Source organism: Schistocerca serialis, chromosome 2, assembly GCF_023864345.2.
Source record: "Schistocerca serialis cubense isolate TAMUIC-IGC-003099 chromosome 2, iqSchSeri2.2, whole genome shotgun sequence".
In the NCBI taxonomy this organism is placed as follows: Eukaryota; Metazoa; Arthropoda; class Insecta; order Orthoptera; family Acrididae; genus Schistocerca; species Schistocerca serialis.
The window spans coordinates 853,925,548-853,950,232 of NC_064639.1; the positions used below are offsets into that span (position 1 = coordinate 853,925,548).

At 42.8% G+C, this 24,685-nt stretch overlaps 1 protein-coding gene across 2 annotated transcripts in view; it reads left to right on the plus strand.

Annotated features, from left to right (window-relative positions):
* The first annotated feature begins 7,830 nt into the window (after nt 1-7,830).
* LOC126458153 (torsin-1B-like) overlaps nt 7,831-24,685 on the plus strand; it is a 99,257-nt gene continuing 82,402 nt past the window's right edge. Inside the window, exons 1-2 of one of the 2 annotated variants that reach the window (XM_050095014.1) lie at nt 7,831-8,267; nt 12,171-12,433. In XM_050095014.1, coding sequence (XP_049950971.1) covers nt 8,096-8,267; nt 12,171-12,433 — 435 coding nt within the window. In that variant the 5' untranslated portion in view covers nt 7,831-8,095. The remainder of the gene's footprint in view (nt 8,268-12,170; nt 12,434-24,685) is intronic. The other variant, XM_050095015.1, reaches the window with a different exon arrangement.

The following is a 24,685-nucleotide window of genomic DNA, read 5'->3' on the forward strand; positions in this document are numbered from 1 at the left end:
CCTAACCCTACGAGAAAATTCTGCAGGAATTCCCCTGAGGAATACATCGAGGGCTCTGTTTTCTGCCTCTCGTAGTAACACACGATTCGCATCAGGATTACCTGATAATTCATAAGTCTGCGAATTAATTTTCCGTATCCTATCTGAAAAAGACTCCACTGTCTCATTGACCTTCTGTGTCAAATTAGCTAACTTCTCCCTAAAAAATCCTGCACTATTCTGCTTACCATATCTTTGTCGTAACCCATTTGCCAATTCTTCAAACGTGTTCGCCTTACTAAGCGTCTCATGGTACATCACGAATGTCTTGGCTTCCCCTGCAAGTCGCAAATTTGCCATACGTAACGTAGTTACGTCCAACCAATTGCTCATTGCAGCTGTGGCCAAAACATCGTTAATGAATGCTGTGACATCCTCTGTTGTTTTACCCTAGGAAGGCGTGATCAAGTTAGCTACTGAAGGATATATTGCAAGGTTGGACATTGTTACTGACTTGCACTCACTTGAACCCGTTTGCGACTCTTGCGCCGAACGCAAGGTCTCCATTTGCGTCATTAATTCTACATGACGTAACTTATGCTGCGCATTCTCTTCTAACAATTTTAAGACTTGCTCCGTCAGAGCAGCTGCACTCACTTCAGTACTAATGGATCTTGTTTCCGGCATGATTTGGGCAAATTACCAACAACTTACTCTATACTGAATTTACTCCTCAGAACAATAACTACACTATCTATTCAACTCCTTTGTCACAGTTGAGCGCTACACACAAGAAGACAAACAAGACTCACAATGCACAACTAAACAAAATTAATTCTTCCGCCTTGTTATTGCCCAGCGACACTCTCTACAACTGTGCGCTGCGTGACCAAACCGTCTACAAATTGAACATTCTACTGGTACAAACTTCGTGCATGGCTCCCCATGCCCCGTTTAATTACACACAGTACATCTGACTGGTACCAAGTACGTTTCCCAACTGTTTCCCTTAAACCCAGATAAATCTGCTGTTTCCGCAGGTCTCACAAAGTGCACTCCCAACAAAGAACGTGCATCCATAGTTATTAACAAAAATCGCCTCGTGCACTTACCACTACACCAAATCTGTAGGCGGTGGGCGCGAGGACTTCTGACACCAAATCTGTAGGCAGTGGGCGCGACCACTTCTGACACCAAATCTGTAGGTGGTCCCGGTCGCCTACAGCGGACTGGACGGCCGAATGGTGACCTCTCCAGTTGTCAGGATGCTAGGAAATGACTGTTGGCGCATCAGAGACGCCAAAGAAACATTATTAATTCATAACATCTTTATTCCTGCCGAGTACAATATGGCTTGGTGATATCAACGACCTTCCCCGAGGCCTCGCTGACTCGCAGTGAAGTCACAAGCTCCGGGCCGCATGTCTTGCTAGCGCAGCGCCGCGTGCTGTGACGTATCGGAGGAATGTCCTTACTTCGTACTTCAGCCGCGCGTGGCTGGTGGCATCTGGCTGGCCGGCCGGCTCTACGGCGGACAGCAGGTGGCCTCGGGTTGGGCACGAGAGGTGTTCTCGTAGTGCAGAGTGTACTCTATCCCACCCTGTCTTCTTCCCTACTCTTCCTGATGGCTCGCCCGCTGTGGACGGGCGGAACGGGCTGCAGTCCCCCAGCATCGTCGGGTCACCCTGTTGTGACGGCAGATGCACAGGGCCTAGGCCCCGCACAATCTCGACTACTGGTCGCTGATATAGTCAGCATTGGCGACGAGCGAGTCTGCCGCGATGTCTGCTAATCCTGAGTCAATGATTGACAGCGGCAGCAGAGAGGACCAGAGATGGTACAGTCCCGTCACGTCTGCTGCTGAATGGGCCGCCCTTACTGCAACATCTCCTTTGTAAAGATTAACATGTCGATCACCGAGCTGAGCGCTTCGCAGCGACCCAGTACACATCTAACTGCAAGGCTAACTGCGAGTGCGAGCCTTGTTGCTATCAAAGCTGGTGTATTTAAAGGAAGCACGAGCGATGTCCTGACGTCATGCTCGTTTGTAATGAACGCACTCGTTCCACTTATACTGCTGATTTATCTGTCGTACTCGCCCCTTAGGTGTTCTTGCGACTGAGTTACGTGTTGTTACGGCAGACTTATGCGAAGTTGTGAAATGCAGTACAGCTGATGCTATACCTCTGTCTTGCACTCTATGACAGTCTTCATCTAACACAAACCCGTGTGCTAAGCAATTCTCTCTCGCCTGTTGTGTGTAACCAGGCCATTGCCCCTGCGTGACGACACGTTCCATACATGTGCAATGCTCTTACCTCTTGGCTAACCTACTGCCTCTGGCTCTTGGCATAGACAACGAAACTTTGACAATATTCCACGTTTCCAACTCTTTACTATTCCGCAACACTACAGTAGTTAAACCTGAAGTGGTGGAGGATCAGATCGTCATGCGTGTATTGATCGTGTATAAATACTAGTATCATACTTTTTGGCTTGTTATCGCTTCAGCCAATGACTCTGGTCGCTTTGATAACGGAGTAGCCTTGGAGTTTCCATTCTTCCGTAACTTCGGCGCCCGAAACTTCGCCATCGACGTTTTTGATGACGACAGTTAGGATTGGAGAGCTTGTTTCCCTGGGTAGCCTAGCCTGGTTAGAACTTCGTGGTGGTAGCAGCCTTATGTGCGCCCCTGGAAAACTATTTTTGAGGAATTTCCGCTGTAGGTATTGCTTGAGGTCACTGTGAGCGTTTTTTATAATAGCATCACCCTTTCGCGTCGTGATGACATCGGTTATTTCTCCACCGAGAGCCGTCCTTTTTAGCTCAGATGCTACCTTGGTTCTGGAGATACCTTTTGGGAGGTTGTGTAGCACTACACTCGTGCATTCCTGGTTAGAGTTTTGGTTTGGGATTGTCTTTGTTTTGGTTGGAGTTGGTGGTCTGTTTTGGTATTTCCAGTTGTGGGAGATCGGTAGGGTTCCTTCTTCGGATGGATGGATGGAGTTGCTGCTGGCGACTTCGGCATATGACGCTTTTCTTACGCCATGTGTGGTGGAGAGAATGGGTGGAGCTATGTCGTCGACTTCATCCCTTTCATTAGTGGGGACGTTGGGATTGCTGATGTTTTCAGCTTGGATTGTAAGTGCCCGAGTTTTAGGGCCATTGGGTTTGGAATGCCTTTTGGTCTTGGACAACATGTCTTCAGTGTAGGGACATGTGTTTGAGTGGTGGATGAAGTTGTCTACCTATCTCCACCTGACTGCGGAGAATAGGCTGGTACCCTACTCTGTGCCTTTGCCTCGATGAATCCAGGCTTGTCCGACCACAGTCAGGGCCCTGACTCGCTAGATTCCTTACCTATCAGTCCCTGAATATGGCTGTCTAGAGATGTCACCCACTTCTATGTTCGCCCTAATTTCAGCAGTTATGCTTGCTGGAACTTGTAGGCAGGGCTGCTTTTTAGAGTTTACAGCAATGGCTGCATGGCTGTCGCGATGTGCCAACTTGCACCCTCATGCAGCGACACTGAGACTGGCAGCGGTAGCGGCAGAAGCAGCCACAGCTCACAAAGGCAGATGGGCAGGAACTACAGGGGCAGCAGCTGAAGCAATAGTGTGGCAACACACACACTCTAGCGGTAGTTTTGGAGCTACCTACACAGCTCCAATGGGGATGACAGCGGAGCAGAGTGCATAGACTTCACCTTCATGTGAACACAACAATGATCTGTTTGATCGATCTGATTGACCTCTGATGGATTATGGCTTTATATGAAGTTTACTCCCCTCCCGCAGCCTCTGTCTTGGCACTTCCGCATGGTCCATAGTCTGGTGGGGGTAGCTTGGCGCCAGGTGGTGGGGGAAGCACAGCGCCCCATGACAGATCGTGGACCACAGTTCTTTAGTGGCCATGGCTGCGTGCAGAACACTGCCGTTGTGGTGACAATGCATATTCTTCTTCAGGTGTCCTGACAGGAGCCGATTTTCATGTAGACTGTTGTTGTGTTTTAATCATGTTCAAGGCTGGATCCCAGGCCTTGCTTAACTGAAAACTGCTGTCATTATTTATTAGTTCGTCATGCAGCCTGATCTCCACTGCCTCTTTGAGGATACAGTTCCAGAAGGTGTTTGACAGCTGTAACATTTTTGTGCCGTCATAGTTCACGAATGTCCATGTGAGATGCAGTGCTCTGCCATGATGGACTTGGTCGGCTGTGCATTGTCTGTGCGGCGGTTATGACCACTGCATGTCTCCTGTACCATCCTGATGGTCCGGCCTACATATATTTTTCTGCACTGGCAAGGGATGTTGTAAACGCCCAGTTTCTGGCATCCTTAGTCATCCTTGCCTGATCCTAATTGTGGGGTCCCACCCACTCATCTCTTATAGGGTGCCTAAAGGATGCTGCTTTCTCGGACAGCTATACAACAATTCAAGCAAATCATATTAATGGTGTTTATTACATTAAAGTAGACTGAAAATACTTGACTTTGGTTTACAAGAACATGTTGCAAGCGATTGGCGACATGCAAACAATCAATGTCTTTCGCTGTTTACAATCTCCATGCAAGTAATGGATATGGATCACAAGTCTGGGTCTACTAGTGTCTGTCTTCTACTGTCCGCCAAGGCTGGCGGGAATGGCACTTATATTCTTTTCGTATAGAGGCCGCTCCTGTCGTGGTGCGGGCCAAGTCAGCGAGCTATTGGCTAACGTCATCTCACAGCCTTCTCTGCTCTTGCATTCTTCAGCTTCATGCTGTCGTTTGTAATTACACCGGAAACCCTAATAACGTCTTCATTTTGGCCACAGTGGGTACACCCATGCAGAACGTATTTCAAAAATATTTTAAAATAGTGGTTGTCTTCTGAACGGAGTAAAATATATATCAGTTGAAAGGGGGAAGTCTGTAGATTTTTAAAATCCAAAAAAAGTATAAGTTGAACATTTCATTGTTTGAACCTTCCTGGAGCCCCTTTAAGTGATTACTCTAGGAATATACTACAATCCCTTACGTATCGCTCACATATGGATCATGAGGATAATATTAGAATAATATTTCACACACAGAGGCATTCAAACAATCATTCTTCCTGCGCTCGATTCGTGAACAGAACAGGAAGATCTCTAATAACTGGTACCATGGGACGTACCTTCTGCCATGCACCTCGCGGTGGTTTGCAGAGTGTAGATGCAGACGCGGGAGGACGTCTTACTCGTTGACTGGGTGGTACATGTGGGATCATAGCCGCCTCAACTGCCGCAGCTCCAACTGGTGACGCGAAGTTTTCCAGCCAGTCAGCTTCGTAGGACTTTATTCAGTCTGGTCGCTCTGTGGATCCTACCACGGGTCACGTCATATTAGTGATGGGCTAAACTGCGATTTTCCGATATCAGTGATTTCTGTGAATGCTACTTTTCAGTATCTGTTATTCTTAACTGTGATTTGTCGCAGTTAAGAGTCGCAGTTAAGGAACCTAAGTCGCGTATCCCTCCGCCACTGCTATTTCTGCTACTTCCGCGATTTCTGTGACTTCTGCGATTTCTGTGACTTCTGCGATTTCTGTGACTCCTGCGATTTCTGCGACGTACCACCGTATGAAAAAGTTACATCTGTCCACACAGAAAATTGCATCTCAACAAACCTGTCGTTGGTAAGTATGTTTTACGTTTATTCTTCCGTTGGCTTTAATTTTGTATTAAAGAAACAACTGTGAAAATATTAATAGTGTAATTAATATGTAAGTAGCCGCACAGTACCGTAATAGTTCGTGTTTAGAAAATGAATTCTAACATATTGTTATGTTCATAGGTACCTGAACTACATTTCAATCACTCAGTAAAGTGATAATTCAAAATATCATTGTCAACAGATCTGAAGAAATTGCCAGTCTTTAGACCGTTTTCGTCAGACGAGAGGTTAGTTTCTAAGCGTTTTGATGGACTTAATTACTTCAGTGAGATCGTTCTTGCGAATGTGATATAGCAAATATTAGCAAATGTGATATAGCAAATATTAGCAATCTACTCTGTCAATTATATTGCTAGTAATTAGTGACAGCAAAAATTGTTTAATAATCCGCAGTTCTGACTGATTACTGGTTGCTGTACATATCTATCCACATCAAGGCTGTTGAGAGAGACTCGTGAAGATTCAAGACAGCTCTTAGAGGATTTGCAGTTTAAAAGTGAAATAATTATGAAATAAGTGTGTGACTGATTAAAGTGTTTTATTGAAGTTGTTGTGCTATTTTAAAGGAATAATAAATGTTAAATACATTGAGTGAATAATAAAAATCTCATTTTCCACATGTTAAGCCGTCCTATACCCGTAATTTTCCGCCACTTATTTATTGGTAAACACTTGTTGGATACCGACGTGCCGCCCCCCCCCCCTTTCTCCACAATCTTGGTGTGACACTGACCTGTAACATATCCCGAAGACTACAATATGCATTTTGAGGCTGTTGATATGAAAGTGGGAAGTACAGATCTTCCAGTTAAATCAGGAATAGCTTAAGTGCATTACTTGAAAGTGACACAGGAAAAGCTTACTTATGTAGGTGGTAGTAGTGTCGGCAAAAAGTTCTTGTGTGTGAAGTTGCCATGTAGAACACCAGGTGTAAAACTTTTCTCCCGAGTCTTGAACTGTGTCGGAACAAAAGTGAGGCATTCATATGACTGTTTTCATTTCTCTACTCTTATACAGATGTCTGAGTTCTGCTGTGTTAACATTGCAAAGTCCTGTAGGCATGTGGAGTATTAACCAAAACTGTCATATTGGAAGCAGAATCAAACACATTTGTTACGTTACTTGATATTTTCAGGAGAAAAAGGCAATGTTGCTTCTTATTAATATAATACATTCAGAGTCACAGCAGTATTTGACCAACCATAACTGATGCTGAATGTGCATGTCGTCATATAATATGAAGGGCTTATTTCAATAGTGGTACAAGTCCATTACCTACACTTTTCTGTCTATAATGCTTCTGAAATTAGTGATCCAAACAAACATAAATAAAGGTTCATCTCTAGCAAGAAGCCATATGCTTGAATATTTCTGGTATCTCAACTGCAGATTTTTCAGCACTCATTTAACTTTACGACTCTATATCTCAAAATTAACAAAAATGGACTTGTACCACTATTGAAATAAGCCCTTCATATGCACACACAGCACATCGATCTCGTGAGGCACAAGGCTCTCATAACGAAGTACGTACGTCGGTCAACAGATGACACTAGGAAAAGTGTGTTAACTGCGCTTTTTAGTTGCTACTTGCGACTCTTAGTTGCGATTTGTCACAGAAATCGCAGTTTGACTCGGTAGCGAGTAGCGTAGTATGAACTTTGCTCAACAGATGGCAGTGCTAACTGCGCTTTTTAGTGGCTACTTGCGACTCTTAGTTGCGACTTGTCACGGAAATCGCAGTTAGACTCTATAGCGTACCGCAGAGATGGGCGTAGTACGAACTTTGGCCAACAGATGCCACTGTTAACCGCGCTTTTTAGTTGCTACTTGCGACTCTTAGTTGCGACTTGTCACGGAAATCGCAGTTAGACTTCATAGCGTACCGCAGAGATGGACGTAGTACGAACTTCGGCCAACAGATGCCACTGTTAACAGCGCTTTTTAGTTGCTACTTGCGACTCCTAGTTGCGACTTGTCACTGAAATCGCAGAAAGCAGTGCTAAATTCGACCAATAGATGGCTCACGTCTTTGAATGTGAAATATTACTTGCGACTGCTAACTGTGACTGAAATCGCAGTTAGATTCTGTAAAGTTGCTACTGTGATATCTGTGACTTCTCAGTCACTGCGATTTCTAACAGATACGCGATTTCCTGCCCACCACTACGTCATATGTAATCTGTGGAAGAACGGAGGTGCTGGCGGTTCGACTTAAATGTGAAGATCATATGTTTACGTAAACACTAAACGAATGTTATCGGCGCTGATGTTGATAGATGTTGCTGATTACTGGGCGTGGTAGTGTTGTGTGTGAGAGATTCATTACATACGTTTATAGCATGTGTTGTGTTAAAGAGACAAATAATTTTTGAAGATGAGGACGCACACACAAGCTCTTACGTTAGGTATTCGGAATTATGATGTACGGTCGTTCAGTTTTCTCCGTAGTGTTCAGCATTTTGCTGTTCACGGAATTCACAGCTGCTACAATAACAGAGTACATCACGAAGATATATGCGGCGTCGAGAGCTGAAGTGTGCAATTTAGTTGACTGTTGCCATGCTTCTTGGGAATATGCAAATATTGATCGTGAGTATACCCCTCAGTGTACTTTTTTTGTCAACAGTTCTGTGCGATGTATGTATTCGTCATGCAACTGATATTGTTTCATTTAATTTCGCATGTAGGGACCAGATAGGTTATTTTTGTTCGCATTGAGCCAGTGTGCTGACAACGCCCCCCCCCCCCCCCTCCCCTCACACACACACACACACACACACACACACACACACACACACACTTCCTGCCCCATTTATTTTGTTGACTCATGCCACGCTTTGTGTTAAACTTGCATGATATAGCAATTTACATTTCCCACGTTAACATGGGGTTTTTTTTATTAAAATAATGAGATCTGCCGGCATCGCATTCACGCACATTTTTACACCAGAGATCGTAGGTAAACCGAACCACTTACACAAGTGAAATACACTTAATGCGCCTCTTTATTGAAACAACTTTGTGTTGTAGCAACCCGCCCCATCAGATTCGAAGCAGTTATGGTGTAGAATACGATACAATCCGACTTGTACGAACAGTGACGCTATCAGTCATATGGCGACTGTGCTGTTATGTAGTTACGTTTGTAGTAACTATTAAGCTACCTGGACCTCATGGAGAATATGGGGGTTTCGAACGGGTATGTACTTCGTAATGCTGCCTTCAAATTGAGAATATCAGACCACATTACGATAACAGTACTGTTCTTCAGCAACATAACGCATAACGCGACATGTAAACGTAAAAGAATACTGTAGTCACACATTCATTGGCTTCGCCAACTAACAGCAGCCAACTTCCGTCCTAACATAGACCTTGGGATACGCATCAGATCAGCCTACCAGCACAGCATTTGTTTAGTACTAATAGTGATGGTTGTCAAAGTAGAACAGTTATATTGAAAGCATCAGTTCAATGAATTAGAACATAACCATGTGTACAAAGCCTGAAAAAAATTTATTTTAAGAGTTCTTTTATTCAAATGATCACACCTGTCATCCCTGAATATTTGACCACACCTCCTGTGACACCCTCTATAGCTCAAATGAATTCCACTGCACCATAAAACTACAACTTCTTCCAAAAACTTGGCAAAACTAGCTCAGACAAAGTTCTCAATACCACAAAACTACAGTTTGCTGCAAATAGTGATATAAGAAAGTTCATTTGACCTATACTGCTAGAATAAAGCCCGTTATACAAATAATAATAATAATAACTTTCTGACTTACTCTTATTGAAAACCTAACTTGACGGAAAGAGCCAGAATAAACTCTGTGATACCTTACAATCTAAATTAATCACTAACTGTAATGAAAAGCAAAATCACAGATCCATAAAAAATTCCGTTAACATCAGTTTCCATATACAGTCAAAACGCAGTCATGTTCATAGATTAAACATACATACCATTCCTCTTACAAATGAAGTCTACAAAAGGGGTTACAGGCCACTTCTGTGCAGGACTGAGTGGTGACGGTGATGGCAAGAATGCTGGCCAATGGGAACTGAGGGAAACTAAGTTAACAAGTGAATCACTCTACTAGAATCCATGCAGCTATACTGCAATGCGATAATGTGAAAGCCATGCCGCTTCACAGCGTGAGGAAGCTGGAGACCAGCTGGCAGGTCCTGATGTCTGACCCCTGGAATGCTGAAGCCCGTGACCAGCTAGCAGCATGCAATTGTTAGGCGTGTTGGTCTGCATGCAGGTGGTGCCTGTAGTGCAGGAGACAACTGGAACACTTGCAGAAGATGCCAGCCTTATGGTGGGAAGTTCTGTCTATACAAGTGGCAGCGCAGATGCCATGGTGCCTGTACCAGCTTAGAAGGGAGAGAGGCTGTATCACCCTGCTCATGACTTGCTGCTCTCTGGGCAGGTGTCGAGCTGCTGCTGGAGTGAGCCTGGAAGGGGTCTATCGCTGAAAGGGCACCAAGTCCTGGAAGGACGCGTGGTGCCAGAAGTTGGTGTGGCAGTGGCTGCTGTCCAGGATCATAGATGCTGCTTGCTGCCCCACAGTGAGGCAGTGCCTGTTGTAGCCCCCTCCTCGTTTTGGGTCTGCTAGGCTTTGAATATCTCTACTAAAAATTGACGTTTGTATATACAGGGTAGTGGCTCATTTGTTGGCTGATGCACTGCTTCCACTCATTTTCCTGACAGCATTTCTACAGCCAATTGGTGAAGAAATCACTTGGCCCATCCTGTAAGACTCCTGTCTTACTGCTGTGCTGGCAGGTTTGGGGTGGTGGGCCTGGTCTGTCTCACAATGCGTAAACAGCCTTGTTGCTGTAACCAGCATGCTGACATCCTGCACTCACTGATTTCCCATGGCTTCTGCAGTGTTGCACTGCTACACTTCCACAGAACCATAAAAAAATAGTTACTCCCTGTGTGTGTGTGTGTGTGTGTGTGTGTGTGAGAGAGAGAGAGAGAGAGAGATATCACTGACTTTGGTAAGTAACTATTTTTTGATGGTATATATTGAATTCTTGAGCCAAACCTCCGTCCCCCACCCCACTGAAACGATTGCCAAACACTGTCACGGTGACAATGATACATATTCATCCCTTGACTGAGACACAGCAACGTTCTTTAACTTTCTGAATTCCCTGCAAACATGGCACTTGACATTCTTGGCCAGCAGACCATACAACTGGAGGAACTTTATTGTTGTCACAATACTGTCACCCATTATGTAAGCAACAACCTACTAGCAAATTTCTTCATCGCACCATAACTAATAACAAATACAAAACAAATCCGTAGCGAATAACTATTGACACTACGGTAACTCAGTAACAAATCTCCAAACACCCATTTCTTTAATACAAAACACTCTTTTCAAACACAATCCATTTTTGATATGCCACACAACAGTGCTGTCACATAACAAAACACACTTACATCATGAGTCAAATCTGGCAAATGGTACCACACATTTTGGTTGACGCCACTCTACAGAGAATCTTACTTTTGCTGATAAACTGAACTGTTCATTCAGTAATTCATTCTCTCGGTGTGTTCTTCAGGGATGTGGAAGAAGTCAGATTGTACCATAACAAGCAGAAACGGTCATAGCAGAATACTTTTGTGAAGTATACTAACAAATATTTGTGACAAATGCTAATCTACTTACACTGATAATTATAGGAATTGCTACTAGATTACTTTATGTGGTGTATGTATACATAAATATTTATTAGCATAATAGCTATTTTGAATTAAACCACAAATCTTCCTTTTACACTAATCAGCTGCTGTTGTTATTTAATCTTAAAACAAAGGCCATTATTTTTCAAAAACGTAAGAAAATTGTGTGGGCTTGGCAACTGATTGTAATAAATAAGTGCCATAATACCATTTATATAAGTACCATATGTAAATGTTACTGGAAAGGAAAATGTCTTATGAAACTGATAAAATTGCTTTTGCATTTGTGTGCTATAACTTCTTGTGTAGAAGAGGCTCTCAGTATTTTACTTGGATGTTGTCAGCCCTATGTCAAATTTTGCTAGCCATCACCATGATCTAAGAATTTGAGTTACATTGAATTCAGTAAATATTTGTTAAACTGCATCTAGTATGTTTCACAGTGATTATTGGTTTGAGCTGACTACTTCACTTTTCTTGGGTATGTTTATGAAATGATTACGGAAGTGTTCATTAATCTTTGGCCATAGGAACTGATCCTCTGTCTCCTCCCCCACCCCTTCTTCTTTCCCTCTCAGCCTAAGTCCACTCTCCCCCACCCCTGCTGACACCACCCACCACAGAGTTGTGTGTGTGTGTGTGTGTGTTTTTTTTTTTTTTTTTTTTTTAGGATGTTCCATTATCATTATATGATTGTTTTACATATGCTGTCATCTGTCATTTAGTAATGTTTGTAATCATCGTACCTTACAGTAGATACTTTCCTGTGTTTGAATTTTCAGAGTTGACAACTACATTGAAAAGCAGAGTGTATGGTCAGCATATTGCCATTGATTATATTACAAGTGCATTGAGAGGCCATATTAAGGGGAACAATGAGAAACCTTTGGTTATGAGTTTTCATGGTTTGCCAGGAGTAGGAAAGAATTTCATTGCTAATTTCATCAAGAAAAACTTATTTAAATATGGTGAGGAGGATTCCCACATCTATATGTTCTCTGGAAGACTCCACTTCAGAATTGAAAAACATGTAGAATTATACCAGGTAATGATCAGTAAAATAAATAATTCAGTGTTTTTCTGTAAGAGTTATTTATTTTTCATTGTCACTTGTGCAGAGAATGCTGAACAGCTGTATTGCTTGACTGACACAAAGATGTTCTTTGACATTATAGTGTAAATGTGATGATGTACTAGTTATATAGATATAATAGGTTTGACAAAAAAGAAACAATACTGTTGGTATTAGTAACGAACTAATTGTTATTGCATGTCGAGCTTCATGATCTTGAATTGTGCTCTTGCTGTGGAAAGTTTCATGAATATTGACGGACTTAGTGACAACAGATTAGCAATGTACTAGAGGCACACAGAAATAGAGTAACAAATGCAGATGGATAAAATATTCTTAGTTTTCAAGCCACGTCAGTTCCAACAAAATTCTCAAACTTTCTATGGCTAGCTCTGCCATCATCGTCAGAATTAAAACTACTGACTGCCGGGACTGGCGCTATTTCCCACTTAAATACGGCATAATGCATATCACTTCAGGCAGGGGGAGTTATCTTCTTAGTCTCTGATGTTATTGAATTTAGCATATGTTAAAATTCAGGAGTAAGTAAGAAACACACACTTTTTGTTTTCCCCAAAAAAATTCCTGCCCTGAGATACAGGCCTTCGAAGATGACACTGTGAACACCATTCTCAAGATGTGAATGTTGGAAAAATTTGTAAAATGCTGTATCTCTGTAACAGTTTTAGCTATTTTGTTAGAGTTTTTTTTTTTTTTTTTATTTGGAATATAATTGCTTTATGATAACATTGGTATCCTCCATTTTACTGTCGCCTTTTGAATTTTTTTTATAATTTAAAGATTTTTTTTTTTTTTTTTTGTAAAATGCCAGTCCAGAAAAGTTAGATTATTTTCTGCTGATTAGTACCACGTAGTACTATATTCTCTGTAAAGGAGAGCTTCCACTTTTAAGTTGAACAGTTTTTATTTTAAAAAATCGATTTTTTTTTTTTAACTTTCAAGTGTAATGTATATCTTCACTGAAGTTGTTTCTTACTAATTTCTTTGTTACAATGTTTATTTCTATTGTCTTTGTTGTAGTTATTTCTTATCACTTTCATTGTTGCAGGTATTTCCTAGACTTTGTAGTTCCTTGTCAGTTTCTTTGCCGTAGTTGTTCATTGCAGGTTTCTGTATTGTAGTTCTTCAGTGCTAATTTGTTTACTGAAGAGGCTTCTAAGAAATCTGAGACCATCCAGTGAGATCTGTGTTTTCGTGAGGAATTTGCCAGTTGACAGTTGTGATGTGTTTTGTGAAAAGGACTGTTCGAAATGGCTTCTGACTGGGGCCACAGGAGAGTGAAGTGTGCTGACTGCTTGCCATAAAAGAGCTATATATAAGCCAAACAGAAAAACAGACTTTGTTTAGGTTAGGAATAAGTGTTCTCATTTGAAGATTCTGTTACGAAGTGAAGGTGTTTGCAGTGACAACTTTTTGTGTTCTAAATGTTTCGTCAGAATAACAACAATGATAGTATATGAACAAGGTGAAGCCTCTGATGTTGCAGTGTTGCAGATGATGCAGATTTTCCATCAGAAGAGGAAGAATTAAATATCCTGAATCAGTCAACTACAGAGGTAGGTGTTACTCCTGTTAAGAAAGTGTGGTCAGTGAAGTTGAGTCATAAGCTCTATGCATCAAGAAAATGCAGAGAAATTAGTAAAGCTATGGATGAATATACTACAGCAAAACTGACCACACTCTTCAAAGTAGAAATTCCATCTTCAGAAGAAAATCAGCGAAAGCCCTCTTGCACCTCTTACCAGGAATTTTTCACAAATTTCAATTCAGTTGTTGAATATTGTGCATCCTTCAGAGAAAATATGCAAGTTTTAACTATTATTCCAGAGACATTTTCAAAGAAAATAGTTTTGAACCACATTCATGAATATCAAAGCATACGGTGGACAAATCAAGAAATGTGAGGTCTGTAAAAGGAATATTTGGAAGACGAGATCCCTATTATGGTCACCCTGTAGAAGCAGCTCAAGTTCAAATAGTGCAGTCATTTTATCTGGAAGATAAATGGGACTGTTCTCACCAGAGTGCCAACAAAAAAGACACTGGAACTGTAACAGTAGAAGGTCAAAAAGTTGCGAAAGTGAAGAGGTACATGACTTGCAGTATTAAAGAAACTTTTGCAATTTATAAGAGCAACTGTACAACTTCACCTATTGGAAGGTCAAAATTTTATGCACTACGACCTAAGTGGGTAGTTCCACACCCACCTAGAGATGTCGGTTTATGAGTGTTCAGTACAAATTTTGAACTTTGTGTGGTAACTGTGAAGAACTTACTGGAGCACGTGACATATGACACCTTGGTTTGACATGTGAAGTCATTAGTAGACTGTGATGTAAAGCGAGAGACTTGTTTGTCTCAAGAATGTCGTGACTGCCCTGGAAAGGGAGGACTGTCTTCACAGACACTTTGCCTGGAATATGTAGCAGATAACTCCGCAGAAATTACATATGCGACATTGGAGGCAAATAAACTAATTAAGAAATGTGTTGCCTTTGACACTTTCATTATGAACTTGGTAAATGGTCAGTGAAAGCAGTAATACACCAGCATCTGAAGAAATTGTAACAACACATTGCAGAAGTAAAAGGTTATGTACAGGCTGGAGAACAATGTTTAGTGCTTCACTGTGATTTTGCTGAGAACTGGTCTGTAATTCTCCCACAAGAAGTAGAAGGGCATCATTGTAGTAATGACCAGGTTTCAATTTTTACAGGAATGACAGATTTTCAAAACAAGACCACAAGGGTTGCAGTTATAAGTGATGACACAGGACGTGTCTCAGCACGTGCTTTGCTAGCAATGCACAAAATCCTTCAACTGCAAACAGGAACAGAGAAGATAATCTTTATTTCTGATGGTGCTCCTAGTCATTTTAAGAATCATTACTAGCCGTTTGAATTGAGTAAGTTGCTTGTGCCGACTGACTGGGTATACAGTGCCACTGGTCATGGGAAGGGGCCTCGGGATGGTGCAGGAGGCCTCCTGAGGCACCTTGCTACAAAACATAAGCTTTCCAGACCAAATACAGCTGTGGCTCAGAATGCTGAGGATTTTACGAGTCATAAAATCTTACACATCCACAGCCCTCATTCTTTTATCCAAAGAGGAAATCGAAGAATTCTATGAGCCAAAAAGAGAACAATGGTCCAAACAAACTACTCCTGTGAGAGGAATTCAGAAGACATTTTTGGACTCAAAGTGATGGACGAACTCATATTGCACACACTTTAAAGAGCAAGAAACAAGAAATTTTACTCATTCGGTCAACACCTCAGAAACAGCAGGATAATATTCAGATTCACAACCGGAGAAGGGGGATATGTGTGTGTGTGTGTGTGTGTGTGTGTGTGTGTGTGTGTGTGTGTGTGTGATAGTGACTGGTGGATTGCAGAGATTATAGACACCAGTTATGAGTTAAACGAAATTGTAGTGAACTTTATGCCACCACATGGACTAGCTGCCAGATATAGGTTTCCAGTTGAAGGACAGCAACAACGCCATCAGTGCTCATTTTCTATTCATAATGTTTTGAAGATTGTAATACTCCAGTTCCTATTGGTTCAATAGGAAGGTATCACTCTATATGAAAGGAAGATATTGAACCAATGGAACAAATTTTTAGTTCATTGACTGGCTAATTTCGGTACTAAACAGAGTGCACAGAAGTTGTATAAATTGAAACCTTTCAGTCTTTGGACCTTTCACATACATTTTGGAAATGCTTGAAAAATGAGTCTCTTACTCATCTTTGAAAACCAAAATTATGTTACATAAGGCTAGGTTTTGATTTTTATGAGCCTGTTATGCAATAATGTGGTAGTCGTTTATAAAACCTGTTCAACCTAAAAGTGGAAGCTCTCCTTTTCAGGGAATGTAGAACTATATGGTACTAATCAGCTGAAAAAAATCAAAATTTTATGGATTGGCATTTTTGAAAAAAAAAAAATTCCATAAATTATTTTAAAAAATTCATAATGCTATAGTAAAATAACTTTGACAGATAAATCCAAATGGAGGATTTCTTTGTAATGATAAAGCAATTACCTTTCAAAAAAAAGTCTAGAATTGTTCCAGCGATACAGCATTTTAAAATTTTTTCCAAAATTTGCATCTTCAAAATGGTATGCGCAGTGTCTTCTTTGGAGGGCTGTATCTTGGAGCAGAAATTTTTTTTGAGAAAACAAAAAAATGTGTGTTCCTTACTTAGTCCTTTATTTGAACATATGCTAAATTCAATAACATCCGAGACTATGAAGGTAAGATTTTTTCCTAGCCCAGCTGAATTGATATGGACTATGCCATACCAACAATTACGGTTGCTGGCACCAATCAGAGGGGGCCAAAATGACACATGCGTGGAAGGCGAGTTGGGCAGCTCATAGCAGCTCTGGCCCACTGCAGGTCTGAGTGATGTCAAGTGGCACGAGGGGCCGGCACTACGTTTGAAACTGCTGCTCCTGCCTCCTTACAAGCGTTAAGCATCAGCTGTTGCTTGCTTTCGACATCCAAAGCCCGCCCCCACACCTGACTCATTGTGTAGCCCTGGTCTCTGTTGAAGTTGTTGCTGTTCATTCTAATCTCAGCTGCCTCTTTTGTAACACAGTCAGAGTATGTTGATGCATGAGTCAAGACTATTGTGCTCTCAAACTGCATTTTGTGTGCGTTTTCGAAGCAGTGCTCAGCTATGACCAACTTGTCAAGCTCTCTTTGCTTAAAATGTCTCTTTCTTGGTACAATACTCTGCAACTGTGTGAATTTTCTGGCCTATATAGATGCTGCTGCACTCGCAAGGGACACTGTACTCACCGGGCACACGAAGACCTATGTTGTCTTTAACAGGGCACAACATATCTTGTATCTTGGGGGCGGGCTGGAACACTGGTTTCAATCCATGTCTCTGCAGTATAAGTCCTAACTTGCTGCTCATTGTCCCACAGTATGGCAGGAAAGCCACTGGCTTGGCTTCTTCTGCTGATCCACAAGGCATCCTTCTTTGGTGACACCTGAAAGCATTTGCAATTTCTCTTTCACTTTAGCCATTCTCCCTGAACATGTGCCTCAAGTGCTGCAATTCAGACTGGCTCTGTGTACTAATGTGTTCAGGACCACTTTCTTGTGCACAGAGTGGTGAAAACTACCAGTGTTCAAATATCGATCAGTGTGTGTTGGTTTCGTGTACACCGAATGACCAGGGTGGCCTCCTGCCTTCTGCTCAACTAAAACATCTAAGAATGGTCGCTTGAAATCCTTCTCCATCTCGAATATAAATTTAATGTTGGGATGGACACCGTTCATGTGATCCATGAACTGCTGCAGTGTACTTTCACCAAGAGGGCATATCAGGAAGTCCTTCAACAGAAGTAGGACACACACACACACGGACACACACACACACACATTGCCACTGTTGTCTCTGGGAACTAAGGCCCGAATGCATCAGAGAAGTGAGCAGCAGTGTAGCTGGGGTGGATTGTGGGGGATGGTTGGTTGGTTGTTTTGAGGAAGGAGACCAGACAGCAAGGTCATCGGTCTCATCGGATTAGGGAAGGACTGGGAAGGAAGTCGGCCGTGCCCTTTGAAAGGAACCATCCCGGCATTTGCCTGGAGTGATTTAGGGAACTCACGGAAAACCTAAATCAGGATGGCCGGACGCGGGATTGAACCGTCGTCCTCCCGAATGCGAGTCCAGTGTCTAACCGCTGTGCCACCTCGCTCGGTCATTGTGGTGAAGGGAGTAGCAGGGTAGGATGGGGAAAGATGGTATTGCAATGCTACCATCTAGCGACATGGTGGGTACATTAGGAGCGGCTTCAAGAGGCTGTGCTGGAGTGGGGAGGGGGGGGGGGGGAGAGGTGAAAGGAGAGTAGAGAAGTGGGAAGGAGACAATGTAGATGTGTTGGTGGGATGGAAGGTGTGTGAGGTAGTGGAATGGGAGCAGAGAAAGGACAGGCAGGTGGAGAATAGGAGTAGCTAAAGTTGAGACCAGGGGCATTATGGGAATGAAGGATATGTTTCAGGGAGAGTTTGCACCTGTTCATTTCAGAAAAAGCTGGTGCTGGTGAGAAGAATACAGATAGCACAGGCTATGATGCAGTTGTTGAAGTTGGTCTCATATTATTGTGTGTCATGCTTGGCAACTAGGCGATGCAGTTGTTTATTGGCCACAGCTTGGTGGTTGCCATTCAAGCAGACAGACAACTTGTTAATCATCATGCTCACATAGAAAGCAACACATTGATTGCAGCTCAGTTTATAGGTCACATGACAGCTTTCATTGGTAGCCGCACCTTTGATCGAGTAGGATGAGTAACAACGGGAGTGGTCCTTTGTGGTTGGATGGTGGGTATGTGGGAGGAGGCAGATGATTGCAGAGACAAGGCACAGGAGAGTAGTTTCTGACAAGGTTGGGAACATTATTTCCTTTTTGTGAGACCCTATCTATATTTGGAGGAGGACTGCTTTTCACCACAGATGTGCTGACCACAGGTGGCTCGGCTGTAAGTAAAGTACTTCTAGGTATGGAATGAGTGGCAACTGTTGAAGTGGAAATATTGGTTGTGGTTGGTAGATTTGATGTGGGCAGAGGTATTGGTGTCACCGTCCTTGAGGTGTTGGTCAAAATCAAGGAGGATGGTTTGTTGGGTTGAGGGGGACCAGGTGAAGTAAATGGTGGAGAAGGTGTTGAGTTTCTGGAGGAATGTTGATAGGGTGTCCAATCCCTTGGTCCAGATCACAAAGATGCCATCAATGAATCTGAAACAGGTGAGGGGTCTGGGATTCTGGATGGTTAGCGAGTGTTTTTCTAGATGCCCCCTGAATTGGTTGGCATAGGATGGTGCTATACAGGTGCCCATTGCCGTGCCCCAGATTTGTTTGTAGGCGATGCTGTCAAAGGAGAAGTAATTGTGGGTGAAGATATGGTTGGTAATTGTGACCAAAGAGGAGGTTTGGTTTAGAGTCAGTTGGTTGTTGGTAAAGGTAGTGTTCAGTGGCAGCAATACTATGGGCATTGGGGATATTGGTGTAGAGGAATGTGCATAAACAGTTATGAGCAGGGTATCACGCTATAAAGGAACAGGAACTGTGAAAAGTTGATGAAGGAAATGATTAATTTCTGTTATATAGGAGGATAGGTTACAGTAATAGACTGCAAGTGTTGGTCCATGAGAGCAGGGGTTCTCTCAGTGGGGCCACAGTAACTGTCCACAGTGGGTCGTCATGAGTGGTTGGTTTTACTTATGTACATTAGGAAGCATGTAGATGGTAGAAGTGTGGGGAGTGGTAGGGATGAGGAGATGGGCAGACTCAGGAGGGAGGTTCTGGGAAGGACCTAAGGATTTCTGAAGAGACTGAAGATTCTGTTGGTTTTGTGAAATGGGATTATTGTGGCAGGGTTTGTAGGTGGACGAATTTGTCAGCTGGCATTTGAAAACCATAGTGATGGAACATGTGTTGACGTATACGAGTATGAGGTCAGAATCAGTTTTTAGGTGGTGGATTGCAGTTCTTTCTGCAGATGTAAAGTTGGTAACCATATTGAGGGATTTGGGGCACGATGGTAAGTTTTGAGGTTCAGTAATTCTGGAATGTGAACGGGGTGTGGTTTGGGGCAGTGAGGGTTGATAACAGTTGGAAGGAGAGGTGAACTGAGTTAGGCAGGGTTCAATATTGGCTTTGGGTTGAGTGTGATTGGTTGGGTTGTTGGTGACAGTGTTTCCACTGTAGGGACCGGGAGAAGGAGACAAGGTCCTAAACAGGTCCAGCATACTATATTGTACATAGTACTGCTGCAGGTAAAAAAAGTACATTGTTAATATTCAAGAATCTTCAAACCATTTTGTACTAAAGAAATTGTTATGAATTTAAGAGATTCACAGTGAATGATTACTCCTCAAGCCACATTAACTATTATGTAGTTCATTATAGGAAACACTATTAGTTTCACACCATTACAAGTGCATTCTTGGGTGATGCAATGATTAGCCCTCAAACACCAGGAAGTTATGATGTTCCCATCGAAAATATTGATCCATTATAGCCTGTTGTCAATAGTAAAATTGGTATTAAGCCCCAAAAGCAATATGTTAGACTGAATGGATGGGATGGTTAGGCCATTAAGCAAGTGTGAAAACAGTGACTGTTTGTTATGCTGGTGCTACGGCCTGGTAATTGGCGGTGTTGTACTAGAAGCTCATCTTGGCAAACGTTCATACCAAGTTTGATACCATGAATCAGGTGATTCCCAAGGATTTTTTCCGAGGTGCCTTAATGAAAATCATGAAATAAGTAAAAGCATCCCATAATATGTGTTTGCTCTGGCAGAAATAGAACCAGTAAGGGAAACATCCATAACACAGCTGTTGTACGTCGCGTGCAGCTAAATTGTTCAAGACTCCATCAACCACAAGCAAACCATAACAGCTGCGCTGCAGATGTTTCCTGTAGTGGTTACACGTCTTCTGGGGCAAACACACATTGTATGATGCTTTTACTTATTTCATGCTTTTTATTAAGGCATCTCTGAAAAAAAATCCTTGGGAATCATATGGTTTACGATATCAAACATGGGATGAATTTTTGCCGAGATGAGCTTCCAGTACAACACCACCAATTACCATTCCGTAGCACTGGCATAACAAACAGTCATCATTTTCACAGTTGCTTAATGGTCTTGTCACCCCCCTGTGTTCAGTTTGACATTCACCTTCTGGTGCTTAATTCCAATTTTAATATTGACAACAGCCTATTATGGATCAACATTTTCCATTTGCAACAGAACTGTGGGACATCACAGCTTTCTGATAGTTTGAGGTCTCATCATTGCATCACCTGAGGATGCACCTGTAGTTATGTGAAACCAGCAGTGTTTCCAATAAAGAACTACATAGCAACTAAAGTGGCTTGAAGAGTCTTCATTCACTGTGAATCCCTTCAATTCCAGATTGCTTTTTTAGTACAAAATGGTTTGAAGATTCTGAAATATTAACAAAGTTTGGCTCGATTCCTGGCTGGGTTGGGGATTTTCTGTGCTCAGGATCTGGGTGTTTGTGCTGTCCTCATCATTTCATCATCATTCATGAAAGTGACTAGATTGGACTGTGTGAAGATTGGGATCTCATAGGGGCGTTGATGACAGCACAGTTGAGTGCCCCACAAACTAATCATCATAAACAACAACATTCAGCATGATTGAATGTGGGAGTGGGGCAAAAGATAAGGCCTTTGAAAGGGACTGATACTTCTGTGAGACTAGGGCTGTCGGAGGAAAGGCCGATAAATGTTTCATGTCTGTTTAGGTTCTGGGTTCTGTATTGTGGTGATAGGGAAGTAGTTTTGGAAGATGTGGTAACGTAGTACATCTTTGAGGCAGGGTTTGTTGTTCTATGAGAGGATGTGGGCAAGGTTGCACATGCTGCTTTATTTCCTGGAGGACAAGACTTTATTGGAGAGGAGTTATTGCAAAAAGGTTAGGGTCTGACTTACATGGTTTTGCAGGACTAGTTTGGTGAGGGCTTTGGACTGAGTAAATTGAACAGATGGAGGTCTTTGTGGAAAGAGAGGTTGCAGTCGGAGATGGATAATTTGACTGTCAAGCCATTTGGGAGGATTCCTTGAGGTAGGCAACAATGCAGGAACAGTATCTGGGGCTGGGTTCTGGCTAGGGGCAGAGAAACTTTTCTGTATTGGTGAAGATGCGTCCTAAAGTCCATAAACCCACCCATCCAAGATGCCCCAGAGTGGCCAATTACTGTACCTCCACAGAGAGAATTGCTGCTGTTATGTACCAACTCCTCTGTATGGACCTTTGAAAGCAGTCATGTGATTTACAAACTAAGGTGCAACCACTGTGCCACTTTCTACATAGGCTTCATGACTTTATAAAAAAAGTCAACCATTTCCTCCCCCGACTCTCCACAGTTCCTTCTCCTTTACCACATGGTCACCTGCTTGTCACTGGTGATGCCACAGCCCTCTGCACTAACATCCCCAGTGCTCGTAGCCTTGCCACTATTGAACACTACTTTTACCATCACCCAACTGACTCCAAAACTACAACCTCCTCCTTGATCACCATGACCAACCATATCCTCACCCACAATCACTTCTTCTTTGAAAGCACCACCTATAAACAAATCCATGGTACAGCATTGGCACCCACATGGCAACATTATGAGCCAATCTGGGGCTTCTAGACGAATCCTTGCTAACAACCCAGAATCCCAAACTCCTCACCTGATTCAAATTCATTGATGACATCTTTGTGATTGGGACTGAAGGTGAGGACACTATGCATGTATCCTCCAGAATCTCAATACCTTCTCCTCCATTTGTTTCACCTGGTCCTCCACACACCAACACACCACCTTCTTCAATATTGACCTCCACCTCAAGGATGGTAACATCAGTACCTCTATCCATATCAGATCTACCAACCACCAGCAATACATCCACTTCAATGGCTGCCAACCATTCCAAACCAAGAAGTCCCTTTCATACAGCCTAGCGAGTGTGATCGTCACATGGTTAGTGATGAGCAGTCCCTCTCCAAATATACCAAGGGTCTCACTGAAGCTTTCACAGAGGGAAATTACCCTCCTAATCTCATACAGAAACAGATCCCCCATGCCTTGTCTCTCCAGTCACCTACCACCTCCCACATACCTACTGTCTGGCCACAAGTGAGCACTCCTCTCATGACCCTATAAGTATCTTTTTGTCTTTAACTGCTACTGATGCTGAGGCATATCCATTCCAACCATCGGTCCCATATAACCATCAACTTCACTATGTCTAGCTATATCATACAGTAGTAGATGGTTTACAAGCTGCTGCTACAGCTGATGGTAATAGGGCTCGACCCAGCCCCACTGAAATGGGACTACCATTAGGGTCGCTTCATCCAGTCCCTGGGCCATAGCATCAGTTCACATCGGTGCACCACGTACCTAACCAACCACTAGGTATGGCTGTCTGTCTGCTGGACACTACATGTTAGTCTTTTATTTGCAAGGCAGTTGCTGCCACTTTGCAGAGGCAGCACTCAGCCGCCTCTTGTACTCAGACTGCTGGACCCAAGCGCACTGTTGTATGCTATGCTGGGATAAAAACTGCTGTCTGGGAGACTAAGCTGCCGTCATCAATCACTGTACAAGTTCTTACTACACAGAAAATGCCACCACAACTATTGGGGAGCTAGTTGTACACAAGTCACTGTCCTGCACCCACTATCATGAGACAACCATCGTAGCATTTAGTGGAGTCCACATCTCCAACACTATTACGTACTGAAAGTGCCGCTCTGTGGCCCTGGAGCAGCTATTGCCATTTAGTGGTAATTTATTATTCGCATCTATTGTGCCCCTTGTTAGGCTCCTATACGCAATCTCGTTTCCGATGCCCTACTCACCGCCATTTGCTACACTGCGAGTGGTGGCACTCATGTCATATGTGGCCTGGCCAACCGCAATGGTAACACGGCCTCCCCATTTATCCCAGACTCATGTCACTGCATATATTTCTTCCAACTCGTGTTATTCATGTGGCTCCCACTAGGGTTTTAGGAAACTCTGCCCATATTTTTCTTGATACAGTGGGCGGCAATTCACCAAAATTTTATCCAATGCTCTTTGTTCTGCCTCTTGCAGCTGTACTCTATCATTGCTTTCATTAAACTCATACATATTGACTTTAAGCTTTCTAATCCTGTTCATGAAATTTTCAGTGGACTCATCATGTTTTTGTGACACATTCTTTAATTGCTCCCTGTAATACCCACAGTTATTCTCCCCCCTTAATACCCACAGCTATCCCCCCCCCCCCCCCCCCCCCCGCCGCCCTCTTTCCCTCATATCACTGTACCAAGTCCGTCCTCAGAATTGGAAATGTCTAAGTGTCCCTCATGTACATTTTGGCATCTCCCATCAAACATATCTTGCCCACATGCACACATGCAACAACTGCTCCTCTGACCAACATCCCGACATCCTGGCACAACTTCTGTTAATAAGTTGTCTATAAATGTTAACATATCCTCTCCAGCCTTACCTGAAAACGGAGAAAGTAGGGTAGCAGTACTACTGCCTAGGATGGGTACTGACATAGCAGATGAGGGCCTAGTCTCTCTTCATGCATCTGACTGCTTATGCATCTCTGCATTGTGTGCCTGCATTTGTACCACCTTTTTCGGCAAAGTCGGAAAGG